A 13,255-nucleotide genomic window follows, 5' to 3' on the forward strand; every position below is an offset into this window, starting at 1 on the left:
TTTTTGAACACTGTCATGGAGCAATAAAGCAAGCAACGGGTTGCTCCCCGTATCTCTGTGCGTGTGTTTGTTCTGGGAATTATTTATTCCGTTGAAAAAAGGACATCTCCATGGGAATCAGAAGAAGATTCTTTTAGGATCGAATTTGTAGGCAGCTGTTAAGTTAATTACCAGCTGTCTCGCATCCTTTAATCGCGCTCTTATTCCGTAATCGTATCTAATCCATAATTATATTTTTATTTAAAAAGGTAATCACCGTCCAATATGTATTATCTCAAATTATTATTGTTATAATTTCATTGCATTCATTTATCTTTAATTTTATCTGGCTTGTTTCATAATTATTGTTTATAGTTAATAGTTAATTGTATAATAGATTAAATATTATATATCAATAATACTATTTTTTATTGTTATCATTGTATTTAATTTCAATAAATAAAATATTAATCTCTAATTATGGATAAAATAAATATGATGGATGGAGACATTTTTCATATTAGTAAATAAAATATATGAAATCTCAAATGAACGGCGCTTAAACAACAATATAAAATCTAAGAGTTATTATGAAACGTAATCATTTTGAGATTTTCTTGATATTAGTTTTTATATTTTCGACTTAATGAGTTAATGTACGTGATAAACGCCTTTTTCTCACTATTGTACAGGAGTATTTAATAGGAGGAAGAAGCACCGACAGAAATGAATTAAAGAATTAGCTTACCTTTCTTAATCTTACTTAATAACTGAATTCTTAAAATTTTTTGATTTATTAAAAGTTCTTTAATTAATTTTAAAAATTCCGATTAAATCATTTACAGTAAATCGATTAATTTCGATTCACATAACAAACTTGTGTTTACATAATTCGGTAAAAAATGTCACGACAGTGTGATAAGACCATCTCCAACCCATAACACCATTTTGGTGTGAAAAATACACCAATTTGGTGTGAAAACTACACCAAATCAAAATTTCACTCCAACCCATCAACACCATATCCTACCCCAAAAAGAATCTTTTACACATTAAATGGAATATTCTCTCTTTTTAAGTAATTTATATCATTATTGAATTTGTACTTAAATTTTAACATGTTCAATAAACAAGGACCTAAAATAATTATAAATTCATTAATAAATTCAAGAGGACAACTTAATTATATGAATTCCCATGCTCTTCCCATATGTGCTCGATCAAGGCGTTGCGAAGTTCAAAATGAGTTTCTTTATCTTTAATTTGTCGATATCTACTAAGAAAATCTTGAAATTCGTCATCTCCATTTTTTTCCATTCCGACATCAGCAAAAGATGTTTCCACGTAATCATGTACATGCAAATTCAAGTCTCGTTCATCCTCAACTATCAAGTTGTGCATGATAATACATATGTGAGGTAATTTTAATCATTGTGTATTTTGTTTTTAATCAAAATTATTTAAAAAACATATCTTCTATATAAGAATATAAATTTATTGATATTTGGAAATAAATAAAAAAAACTTGAGTAAAATAGTAAAGGAAGAAAATTTAAAACAATTATGATTAAAGAATAAATAATATAACATAAAACAACTTTAATGGGACATAGATGGAATAATTTTGTTTTCATTAACATATGTGAGGGTACAGTAGGTATTTTGGAAAACTCCAAATTTGGTGTAAAAGTTGCACCAAATCAATACTTGACACCAAATTTGGTGTCAACCAATTCATTTGGTGTCAACTTTACACCAATTTGATGTTGGATTGGAGTGAATTTGACACCAAATATGACACCAAAATGGTGTTTTGGTGTTGGGTTGGAGTTGCACTAAGTAAGTGATAACTGCGGAATGGTGGAAGTAAAATCCTATCTGATCCAAAAATGATTTGGGCCTCCCAGTGGTTGAATGGACTTGATGCTCTTACCCGTAAATCGCATTGTGCTATGGATATGCCTTTTCTTTTTTGGCTACATGCGATGCTATTAATATACCCTCTTTCTCTTTTTCTTTAATTCATTTTTTATACTACTACTTTAACCACATATATATACAAACATAAACTTTACCTATTATATTATTTGTATTTGTATACGTTTTAACATTTATATTATGAGATTATTTGCATGAAGAAAGAGGTAGGTAAAGTAGGTTTCTACGATTTTCTAAAGCAAATTAAAATAGACATCATCTACAAAAAACTACTCTTATATAAAATGAATCTACAGAAGCTCTGCATCTAACAAATAGTATTATGATTCACGCAACAGAAAAAAAAGCATGATAAAGGTGTAGGTGTAACGTGAAATCTAGTCGGGTCAAATGAGCAATTTTGTAATAATCTGCGTGTAATATGAAAAGAAGCTTGCTTGAGGAGTAGACATAACCAGCCGGCGATGTGATACGTGCAAGATATCTTGCCATGATTGCATGCCTCGATCGGTTGAACATGAGAGGATATCTGTTAACGGGGTGACATATATTTGGTCGGATCAGTTTTTTTTTTTAAAATAATTTTGTTAAGATGAAACGTTTAACAAGACTGATATCGAAACTCCGCCTAACAAATCTCCAAACTGTGCCCGAACTGTTAACTATAATCTAATTGTGAAATAAAAATGAACTTAATATATAGTCATTTTGTTTATCGTTAATTAACCAATAGAATATTCATATTCTTCAAACAAAAATATATTGCAATAACCGGGGTGTTTGTCTATAGGAGTAGAAACCGCTTTCTGCCTACTTCTTTTTCTTGACCCGTTTGTGTAAAGAAATAGAAGCACTTTTAAAAAAGTGAGAATGCTAACTTCTCTCTCACAACTTCTACTTCTTTTCCAAACACTTTATTAACTTATTTCCATCTCACTTCTAATCCATTTCTTACTTTAAACATGGAATCACTTTTTCTAAACTTGCCCAAACAGCCCCAGTATCTCAAACATTCCAACCTAAGGGTTCATTTGATAAATCTAAACAATTAATATATGAATGAATAATACGTCTGAATAATCTGGATGAATCAAAAATCTGAATTCTGAATGAATAATATTATTTGATATTCTTTTTGAGAAATATCTGAATGACAACTTTTTTCAAATAAATATATAATCCAGTGAAAAAATATTTAATCACATTTATTGACAATAGAATATCATGCGTGTATAATATATCATCCAAATTAATAATGGTTTTAACTTTTTGCACATACTTTGATGTGGAAAAAATATATTTTTACATATTATTTTTAAATTGTTCTTTTTAAATAAAAATATAAATGTAAATTTTTACTAAAAAAATTGAAAAATAATAATAATAATGTATAAAAATATTTTTTTCACCAACTCAAATTAAATAAAAGAGTTAACATATTATTTTTAAGAAAATAAATTATGATCTTCTTGAGATGATATTCCGGAAAAATGCATAATTGCAACTAGTTTTTAAAGTATGTAATGGACTTGATGGTTGATTTCAAGTTAATATCTCCGTCGATGACTCGCTCAGTCAATGAGTGACTCAGCAGATTTAGTGATTCGCTCAGTTGTGTTTATTGCATGTCAAACAAACTGAACGAGATGATTCAGTCATATAATTCTTATTCAGCTCCGTTTAGAAGTAATCAAATGGCCCCCAAATCAGCTATGAAACTGATATCAGAATTGAATTTTAGATGAGTATCATCTGTAACTCAATATTGAGAACTATCAATCAAATCAACTAATACTCGAGTACCAAATATCTCTAAAATATGAACATTTTGTAGTTATACAAAGTGAGAAAACTGAGACACATGCTAAGATAACAAAAGTTGACATCCAAAAATATGGACACATACTAACATCCAAAAAAATACACGACTAACAATCTTAATGACAAAGTACTCAATAATATATTACGCGAGTCATGAAAAACTTGTTATTTTTAACTGCTGCTTGTGTGCGAAGTCGTTGATCTTTAATTTGATGAATATGATATTTTTTTATAATTTTTTTAATTATTCAATACATATATAAAAATGTATATAAATTATGTTTCATTATTTATTTTTAGTTTTTTTACAAATATTTACACACTAAATTTTTATTCAAAAGAAAAATCCTGAAATAAGATATAAAATTATACTGAACAAGTTCAAACTGAGTGAAATGCACGTTTAATTGAGTCAATTTTTTTGTGCAAAATATGCTAAACAATTTCAATTGACCGAAACCTGCTGGTCTTATTAGCTACTTAGCTTATATAAAATGGGACGAGAGGAATTATGATACAATAATTAAACACACACATACATTATATAGAAAATTATCTAATATCGGGTCTTCTGAAAAATTATTTAGTGTTATTTTAAAATTCCATCAATAATTTTAAAACTAGTCATACTTGTGCATAAATTTTGATTTTAATTTAAACAATTTAACACTTACGAACAAAGTAAAAAACTTGATTTTTAAATTTGATTTTATATTAAAGCCACTTATTATGATTAATTTTCAATATGTTTTGGATGAAAAATGATGAAATTTTATTTTTTGATTTAGTAATTCTATATTTAGTGCATAATGAAATTGATACATTAATTTTGTGCGTATATATAGGTGTTCTACCAGATTCTACAAAAATATAATCCTAACTAAAATATAATCTAATTTCAATTTAATATATTTTTATTTTATTATTTATATTAGGATCGAATATATTAACAAAATAAAATAAACTTTAAAATATTAGTTTTGGCCCTGCATCATGTATCGACGATTGTAAGCTAACTGTAATCTTAAATTATTTATTGTTCGATAATTATTATTATTATGTGGATGTCAATTTCTAAATTTATATGTCTACATGTTTTAAGAAAATCATTATAATTCATTGACTTGGACATGCTGCAAATCACCGGTTAATTCTCGATTATCTTCATCGAGAAATCATCGATATCAAATATAAATAAATTGGATTATCAATTCTGAAAATAGATATTAAGATAGTATTTTCGACCGTTAATTTAAATCTTATTTTGATATAGTTATATGAAAATTATAATTATAATGTCTTTTATTCATAAATCATGTACTTCTTACAAATTCTAGAGTATATTCTTTCTTTTTTTTCGTCATAATTCTAGAGTATATTCAGTTAGTTATTTAAGTGTTAAACTAGATGACCATAGGTAATTTAGGTACTGTTGATTTGTTTCCCTCCAGCTGGCGCGGTAAATTTTATCGCCACAAAAATAAAAAAAAAATTCGCGAAATATTTTAGTGAGTGATGACATTTGAAAACCGATGCTATTTAAGAACCGACACACAGACAGACGGTGCAGAGAGAGATTCTTAACCCCACCCGTCTAAGTTGGCATCATAAATAGATCTCTCTTCTTAGTCCGATCAGGTTTGTTTGTTCATATCGTTATTGTTTGCTTCAAATTGCGATATTTGATTTTTATTGAGATAAAAATCGTAAAACTATCATTATGCGATTTTGTTTCTCTACATTGATTATCCATTATGTATTAGGGTTCTTCGTCGTCACTTTCCATCTAATATAGTAGATTAGCACTCACAAATGGCCGTTGCCCCTGCTGCCAATTACGATTACCTCATCAAACTGCTATTGATCGGTGATAGTGGTATGTTTTCTCGATGTTTGATTCTAATAGTACATGTGTTTTGTTAAATGTGATTTGATAACTTACAGAGATATTATGATAACTCATAACAGTGATTTGATTTTGTTAAATGTGTTGCCGGTATTGAATTCATTTTGTTGCAATCTCATCGGGAGTCCCTGTATATGTCATTTATCTGTACTTGTAAAATAATTACTCCGAGTTTGAGGTCATGCAACTCATAGTGTCACACTGTGCCTTACTTTTTAGAGGCAGTAGTTTGCTCTTATATAAGTGTCGTTATCGAATTATACATCATTATACGTTTAGAGGCAGTAGTTTGCTCTTATATAAGTGTCGTTATCGAATTATACATCATTATACGTTGGGAGAGGAGGTCAATAGGTCGCAGATATGCACCGAGATTTTAGCTCATTGCTTCGAACCAGTACACGGTCCCTTCTTGAGAGCTAAGCTATACGGAGTATAAACTTCTTATATCATCTATATGACATAAAGGATTTTAGGCGCTATTTGTTGGAACAAAGAAGGCAAACTGGCCAACTTATATAACAAGAGAGTATTCCTGAATGCTGCATATCTCTTCATAAACCTTTTTTTGGTAGCCTGACAATTTGACATGTTTAGTGTTGAAGTCTAGACCCCTTCAAGCACTAGGGCGGTCCTTGATTCCGGGTATTTAATAAAGAAGCTCCAACAAACTAGTGGCACGTGATGTTAAATTTTCATATTGTATATTTACTAAGTTGGCTTACAAATGAGCAACTCATATACATCTCTGCCTGGTTTAGAACTCGTCTTCAAATTGTCTGTGAAGTCATAGTTTTAAAATACATCGGGAATATGACACTTATCAGACACACACAAAATTTATGAAAAATAGTAGGCAAACTGTTTTGAGTGTGTGTGTGTGAGAGAGAGAGAGGGAGGGAGGGAGGAGATGACTGCATTGCATCATTACTTCAAGATAGATGTTATACATGTCATTAATAGAATTTGTAAGTAATTCCTACATCATTGCTAAATAAATAATATAGCATTTTGAGTTATGTTGCTCAGGTTTTTTTAGCTGTTTTTACCAAAATAGTTACAATGCTACAGTTACATTTAGCAAAATTTGTATATGATAGATATCCATATTCGAACAAGTTCAGTAGTAATAAGGATATAATAGTAGAAAAAGTATGAAACTCTTTTTGTTCTTTATACAACATACATGCTTTACAATATGTTAGTTGTTAGATGATTCATACTTTGTGCATTGAGATCAATGCAAAGAGAGATGATATACCTTCCATCTTCATATATGGTGTTGCAAACTGAAATGTAAGTCATGTGTTTAACTTGGATTAAAATTTAATCAGTTTCACCTGATGAGTCAATATATACAGGTGTGGGCAAGAGTTGCCTCCTTTTACGGTTCTCAGATGGTTCCTTCAACACTAGCTTCATAACAACCATTGGGTTGGTATTTTCAGCTTTTGAAGTATCATATAACCTTTTATAATTTTATCTTGAACTCTTTACTAAAAAACTCAAATCTTATATAGCATTTTTTTTTTTAATAACAAATCTTATATAGCATTGATTTTAAGATACGAACAATCGAGCTTGATGGAAAACGTCTCAAACTGCAAATCTGGGACACTGCTGGCCAGGAGCGATTTAGAACGATCACCACTGGTAAGTGTGATGAGCCATATCATTTTACTTCTGTCCTAAACAAGATAATTAGAGGTGTTTGTAAGTTCAATGCTTCCGTTTTGTATTTATATAACTTTAACATTCTGTATCATAATGGATCATTATTAATCACAAAATTTGGGCCACTTAATTATTGGCTGTAATGATAACCTTGGGTCAAGCTTTTGAACTTGAAAAGTTTATGACCAACTGATCATGCCAATTTCTTTTCTGGTTAAATATGTTGGTGTAGGATATATATCTTCTTTGGCAGTATAATATACTGAGCCGGACAGCCAGCGCCGGCGTTTACTCTTCTGAATTAGTTTAGAAGTTTTTTAAGTTTTTTTAAAGAATTTGGAAAGCTTCATCGTTTCATTTTCCTGATCTGAGTTTACGCTAAAATTGTTCCACTATTTGGCAGCTTATTACCGAGGAGCCATGGGTATTCTGCTGGTGTATGACGTAACTGATGAATCTTCCTTCAACAGTAAATCCATTTTCTGTTTTTATAATTCAACAAATTATTTTCATGTTTCATTTAACTGGACTCGGTGGAAATATATAATCTTTCCCAGTTTAGCAGTCCCTCCCCCTCCTCCGCAGCCCTTCTTTTACTCTTGTTCTGTTTAAAATGTGTTTCAAAATGTTTATATAGTTTTCTTACTATTTGTTGCATGGCATTTTCACATTGTTAGATATTAGGAACTGGATTCGCAACATTGAGCAGCATGCTTCTGACAATGTAAATAAGGTTCTAATTGCGAACAAGGCTGACATGGATGAAAGTCTAAGGGTCCTCTCTCTCTCTCTCTCTTGCGCGCTCTCTCCCTCCCACCCTCCCCCTCCCCCTCTCCCTCCCTCTCCCCCTCACCCGTTCGCCCCCTTCACCCCTCTCCCCTCCCTCCCCCTCTCTCTACCCCAGTCTACCTCCAACCTTGTCTTGCACTTTATCTGTACTTGGCTTTGTCAGTACAATTAAATGAAACGTCCTTTTTTCTAGGTTGTTCCTACTTCAAAAGGCCAAGCACTTGCTGATGAATATGGGATTAAATTCTTCGAGACTGTGAGTAGGCTTGCTATAGCTCACCTTGAGATTTCTTTCCTAAAAAAATATGATGCTGTTACCTTTGCTTGACTTTATGTCCTTCATGTTTGGTGATATATTTTTAATCAGAGTGCAAAGACAAACATGAACGTGGAGGAGGTTTTCATTTCAATTGCCCAGGACATAAGGAAAAGACTTGATGAAACTGGCTCAAAGCCCCAGGTACGACTAAATAACTAGTACCTCTATGGAACCTTGACTACATTACCTATGTTGTGAATATCAGATAATTACTTTGGACTGGCACTGTTATTGTGCAGTATTTCAACATCATTAATAAAAATTTCACAAACTTGTCCAGTTATGAGAATAATTCCATTGTTTGCAAGTAACATCCAGACTCGTCTATTGCTATTCTTGGCCTTGTTTATATTTCCAGTACATGATCTAAAAATCTGATCATTAAGCTGCAATTTTAATTGTTGCAGCCTCAAACGGTCAGCATTAATAAGGCAGCCGAGCCCACTCAAGCTCCTCAACAATCATCTTGCTGTTAAGGTGCTCATATCGATCCTTGCTTACTACTAGATTGTATTGGGGCAGTAGTTCATATATTGGTAAATCGATGGGTACAGGTTTTCGCGTTATTTAGTTTAAGATATTTCTTGCAATTTCTGCACTTGTAAACAGAGATATATAATGCTGTTTTGAAAAGCAGCTTTCGTTTTGACTGCTAAACCGAATCAAAAGAGGAACAAATATTTCCCTTCCCGTTGGGGCCTAATCAGCTATCATTTTTTGTTAGTGCAAGAAACGTCGCTAACTTTATTCCGACCAGTTCCTGCTCAAAGCCAGTACCGTCTGGGTGAGGAAGGTTTAACAGCAAAGTAGATTATGATTTGATTTTTCAGCAGGATCTTATCTATATTTCGAATGATGCTCTGATAGTACTTGGGGATTCGATGGCATATGGATAAAATCATAAAGTTTTCTTTTTATTTGAATTATTTTATCAACCAATAAACAAAATTGATTATATCAATGATTAAAGCAGCAGAAACAAATATTTGCAACGACGGATTTCCACTTGCCAACACAAAATATGGTGGTGCGAGAAAGTGAAAGTTTGATAACCATTTCCACTGTGATGTCTTTGACTGCAAAAAAGAAAAATAGATAAGATTATTTATTTATTTGTTGGTTGAGTAATAAAATTCAACATAAAAAATACATATCTTGCGTAAATAAAAGTTTATATATTCGAACTGGTAATTTGCATTTTAAAAATATTAAATATATACATCATGTTTGATTTATCTCATTTATTTGAGAAATAATATTTCTGAAAAAAAAAAAAGTAACATATATACGTAATTTTTTCCAGAAATAAGTGATTTATTTATTCAAATAAATGTGTTCAATAAATATCAAACACATATTAAATATAAACACCTTATATTAAAAAATATTATGTAAATATAAAATTTCCCCAAACAAATCCTTTTTCACGAAACAAGGGTCCATAAAGTCCCAATTCCTCACTTGTGATTGGTCAATGCCATTCCAGTATCCCTCGCCAATGAATCAGTAAAGTTGCATATGTGCACGCTCACACAATTACGTAAGTGATATCTACGTTGCATTATTGCATGCAAACAAAACTTATTTGAGGACCATTCCACATACTTTTAGTTTCTGCCAAACAAACTTAACAATTTGGATACCTCTGTCCTCTGCGAGCTAAGACAGGCTTCAGCAGAAGCATACTGAACTGCAAAACCGATCAGTTTCGCCTAACGCCTTATGAGAAACAACTAGAGCATACACCAAACAGGAATGTTTCCGCGAAAACTCCAGGTTGAAATAAGTACTCAGATACTAGTTTAAGAATTTCGATTTGCCAACTGAATTCCGAACATGATTTGTTATAGAAACGGATTACAATAAGGGGTGGTCAGATTCCAGAGACATAAAGAAAGAGTTTAACACTTGGGAAGTGGAGTGTTTGGTGCAATGCCGATGCACATTGCATAAAGCATAATAATAGAGCAAAGTATCAATAATGGGATTCAAATGCCTTTCGACTTTTGTGTAGGAATCAAGTGACAAATTCTAATCAGGGGATGCTTCCATATCTGTAATCCCACTGCCTAAACTAATCCCTGCATTTTCTTCCTACAGACTTCCTGTTCCGAAAAAGTTGCTGACATTATTGATGCGCCATTATGTCCTGCGTAAACACCACTATGTTTAGTATCGTATAAAATTCACTATCGTGATTCTCAATCCATGGAACACAGTGGCAAACTGTACTTGATAATGTGATTGGTGCACTTGGTAGTAGTATTTATGTCTGTAAACTGAACTAAAATCTCCACACTCTTTCATGCAGGACGTCTGGCCGTCAAATCCCGAGGCTTTTTTGAAAATCGGTCAAGTCCCGAACTCCGAATCCGAAAATAAATCAAAATAATACACAAGCCCATCACATGCCCCAAAAGACCATGATTTGTTGGTGCAATTGATAGTAGTACTTATTAACTTATGCTTATAAACTGAACTAATATCTTTACACCGATGTGACTGGCGTGTTACACAAACTTCTCCCATTTTTATGAATCTGATGCGGGAACCATTCTTAACATCGCTTGTCATTCAAAAATAAAACTGAAATGCTTAGAGGAGATAAGATGGAAAAACAAGTTTATACTTAATCACAAGCTAATTGAGATACTAAAGTTTCTTTAATGTCTGCTGAAGCCATTATCAGGATATGGTTCCTGAAAGTACTCTACGATTTATCAATAATTAGCATTTTATTGCTGAAGTCATTACATTGCTATTGCTTGAATTACCTAAAATACAATAATATAGCATTTAACTACTAAAGGCACTTGGCTGGTTTTACATCCACTATATAATGTGGCAAGCATTGAAGAAGAAACTAAGTTGCTATCGCGTGAACACCAAAAGATGTCTGCGAGCAAAGTGTTTATGAGAGCAAAGCCCTTTCTTGCTGTTCTTTTCTTGCAGTTCGGGCTAGCAGGAATGGATATCCTTTCCAAAGCCGCTTTGAATGAAGGGATGAGCAATTATGTGTTTGTTGTTTATCGTCATGCTATTGCCACCATTGTAATTGCTCCTTTTGCGATCATTCTGGACAAGTATCTCTCTCCCTCTCTCTCTCTCTCTCTCTCCCCCTCTCCCTCCCTCCCTCCCTCCCTCTCTCTCTCCCTCTCTCTCTCCCTCTCTCCCTCCCTCTCTCTCGCCCCCCCCCCCCCCCCCCCCCGGCTCTCTCTCTCTCCAGTTACTCTAAGCATGCAGACACTGAAAGTAATCTTTGTACAGGAAAGTAAGACCAAAGATGACCAAAGCAATGTTTGGAAAGATCATGCTTCTTGGCTTACTAGAGTAAGTTCTACCACTAACACCTGACTTACCTACTCAACTCTTTTAAATTAATAATGTCATAAATCATGTAACTTCTTATTTCTGCAGACCAGTTATTGACCAGAATCTTTACATCATGGGGATGAAAAACACAACTGCAACATTTGCAGCCGCTATGTGTAACGTTTTACCTGCCATAACATTTGTCATTGCTTGCATCTTCGGGTACACTATTCACTATTGTGCTCATAGACATAGTACCAGCAGACCCATTATTACACATTCTTCCGGCAGAATCTGATTAAATAAGTTATCATATGATTTCTCATAGGCTTGAGAAGGTTAAACTGAAAAGTATGAGAAGCCAAGCAAAGGTAGGCGGCACACTGACTACTGTCGGGGGAGCCATGCTCATGACACTTGTCAAAGGGCCAGTCATCGATTTAATATGGACAAGAGGAAGAACTCATCAACTCCAAGGAAGTGGCGGAGTAGATCTTCAACATTCAGTAAGAGGTTCGCTTATGATCACTGTTGGATGCTTCAGTTGGGCTTGTTTCATGGTTCTCCAGGTGCAAATCTATTTGGTGCACTTAAAACTTTTAGAATTAAATTATACCACATTTAATTACTGTAATAACTACAAGTTCGTTTCTTTCACCAGGCAATCACGCTAGAGACGTATCCTGCTGAGCTCTCTCTCACCGCTTGGATATGCCTGATGGGCACGGTTGAGGGGGCTGCGGTGGCCTTTGTAATGGAGAGGGGAAACGCCGCAGTTTGGGCCTTGAACTTGGACACTAAACTACTGGCAGCTGTCTACAGTGTAAAGAAGCATCCACATAATTTTATATCTTCTTGTTAATTATATAAAATCTTACAATGTTCTTGATACAATGTGCAGGGCGTATTTTGTTCTGGACTAGCTTATTATGTGCAAGGGATAATAATGAAAGACAGAGGACCTGTTTTCGTGACAGCTTTTAATCCGTTAAGCATGATCATTGTCGCTGTCCTCGGATCCTTCATCTTAGGCGAACAAATGTACCTGGGAAGGTACAAAAATCTTCCACCTAAGTCAAAAGTAGTTCAGAAAGACCCTTTTATAACTTATACCAGAAAAAAATTCTTTACTAATCTGCATAAGTTTGTCACAGGGTAATTGGAGCCGTCGTGATAGTTGCAGGACTTTACCTAGTGGTATGGGGTAAGAGCAAAGATTACAAGCCCGAGTCTCTGTCTATAGACGACGGAAAAGCAGCAAAATCTGAACAAATTATAGAAGCGAGTAACGATGATGATGAGAAACATCAAAAGGTTATAACCATAACTGAGTCTACTGAAGAGAATGCAGAAGATGAAGGAAGTAAGAAGACTGGGAATCAGACAAGACGCTAGCTTATTAAAAGCGTTTAAAAAATTATTATTGAAAATCTTAGTCCAGAGAAAATCTAACGCAGTACATAAAGTAGAAGGGGAAGAGATTTAGCAATTTATTCAAGTAATTCTCGTCATATTCC

At 33.2% G+C, this 13,255-nt stretch overlaps 2 protein-coding genes across 2 annotated transcripts; both read left to right on the top strand.

The window, feature by feature from the left end:
• The first annotated feature begins 5,206 nt into the window (after positions 1 to 5,206).
• Positions 5,207 to 9,132, top strand: LOC108216696 (ras-related protein RABE1c). Its single transcript, XM_017389527.2, has 9 exons — positions 5,207 to 5,376; positions 5,502 to 5,614; positions 7,006 to 7,078; positions 7,197 to 7,297; positions 7,722 to 7,787; positions 7,996 to 8,093; positions 8,301 to 8,363; positions 8,475 to 8,567; positions 8,834 to 9,132. The coding sequence occupies exons 2-9, from the start codon at positions 5,551 to 5,553 to the stop codon at positions 8,900 to 8,902; spliced, it is 627 nt and encodes a 208-aa protein (XP_017245016.1). The 5' UTR covers positions 5,207 to 5,376; positions 5,502 to 5,550; the 3' UTR covers positions 8,903 to 9,132.
• A 2,142-nt stretch (positions 9,133 to 11,274) lies between these two features.
• LOC108216703 (WAT1-related protein At2g37460) lies at positions 11,275 to 13,138 on the top strand. The gene is made up of 7 exons (XM_017389535.2): positions 11,275 to 11,509; positions 11,694 to 11,756; positions 11,844 to 11,960; positions 12,067 to 12,307; positions 12,400 to 12,561; positions 12,640 to 12,791; positions 12,893 to 13,138. Exons 1-7 carry the CDS (start codon positions 11,319 to 11,321, stop codon positions 13,131 to 13,133), a joined length of 1,167 nt encoding a protein of 388 aa, XP_017245024.1. The 5' UTR covers positions 11,275 to 11,318; the 3' UTR covers positions 13,134 to 13,138.
• The last annotated feature ends 117 nt before the right edge of the window (positions 13,139 to 13,255 follow it).

This window comes from Daucus carota, chromosome 4, assembly GCF_001625215.2.
Source record: "Daucus carota subsp. sativus chromosome 4, DH1 v3.0, whole genome shotgun sequence".
Classification (NCBI taxonomy): Eukaryota; Viridiplantae; Streptophyta; class Magnoliopsida; order Apiales; family Apiaceae; genus Daucus; species Daucus carota.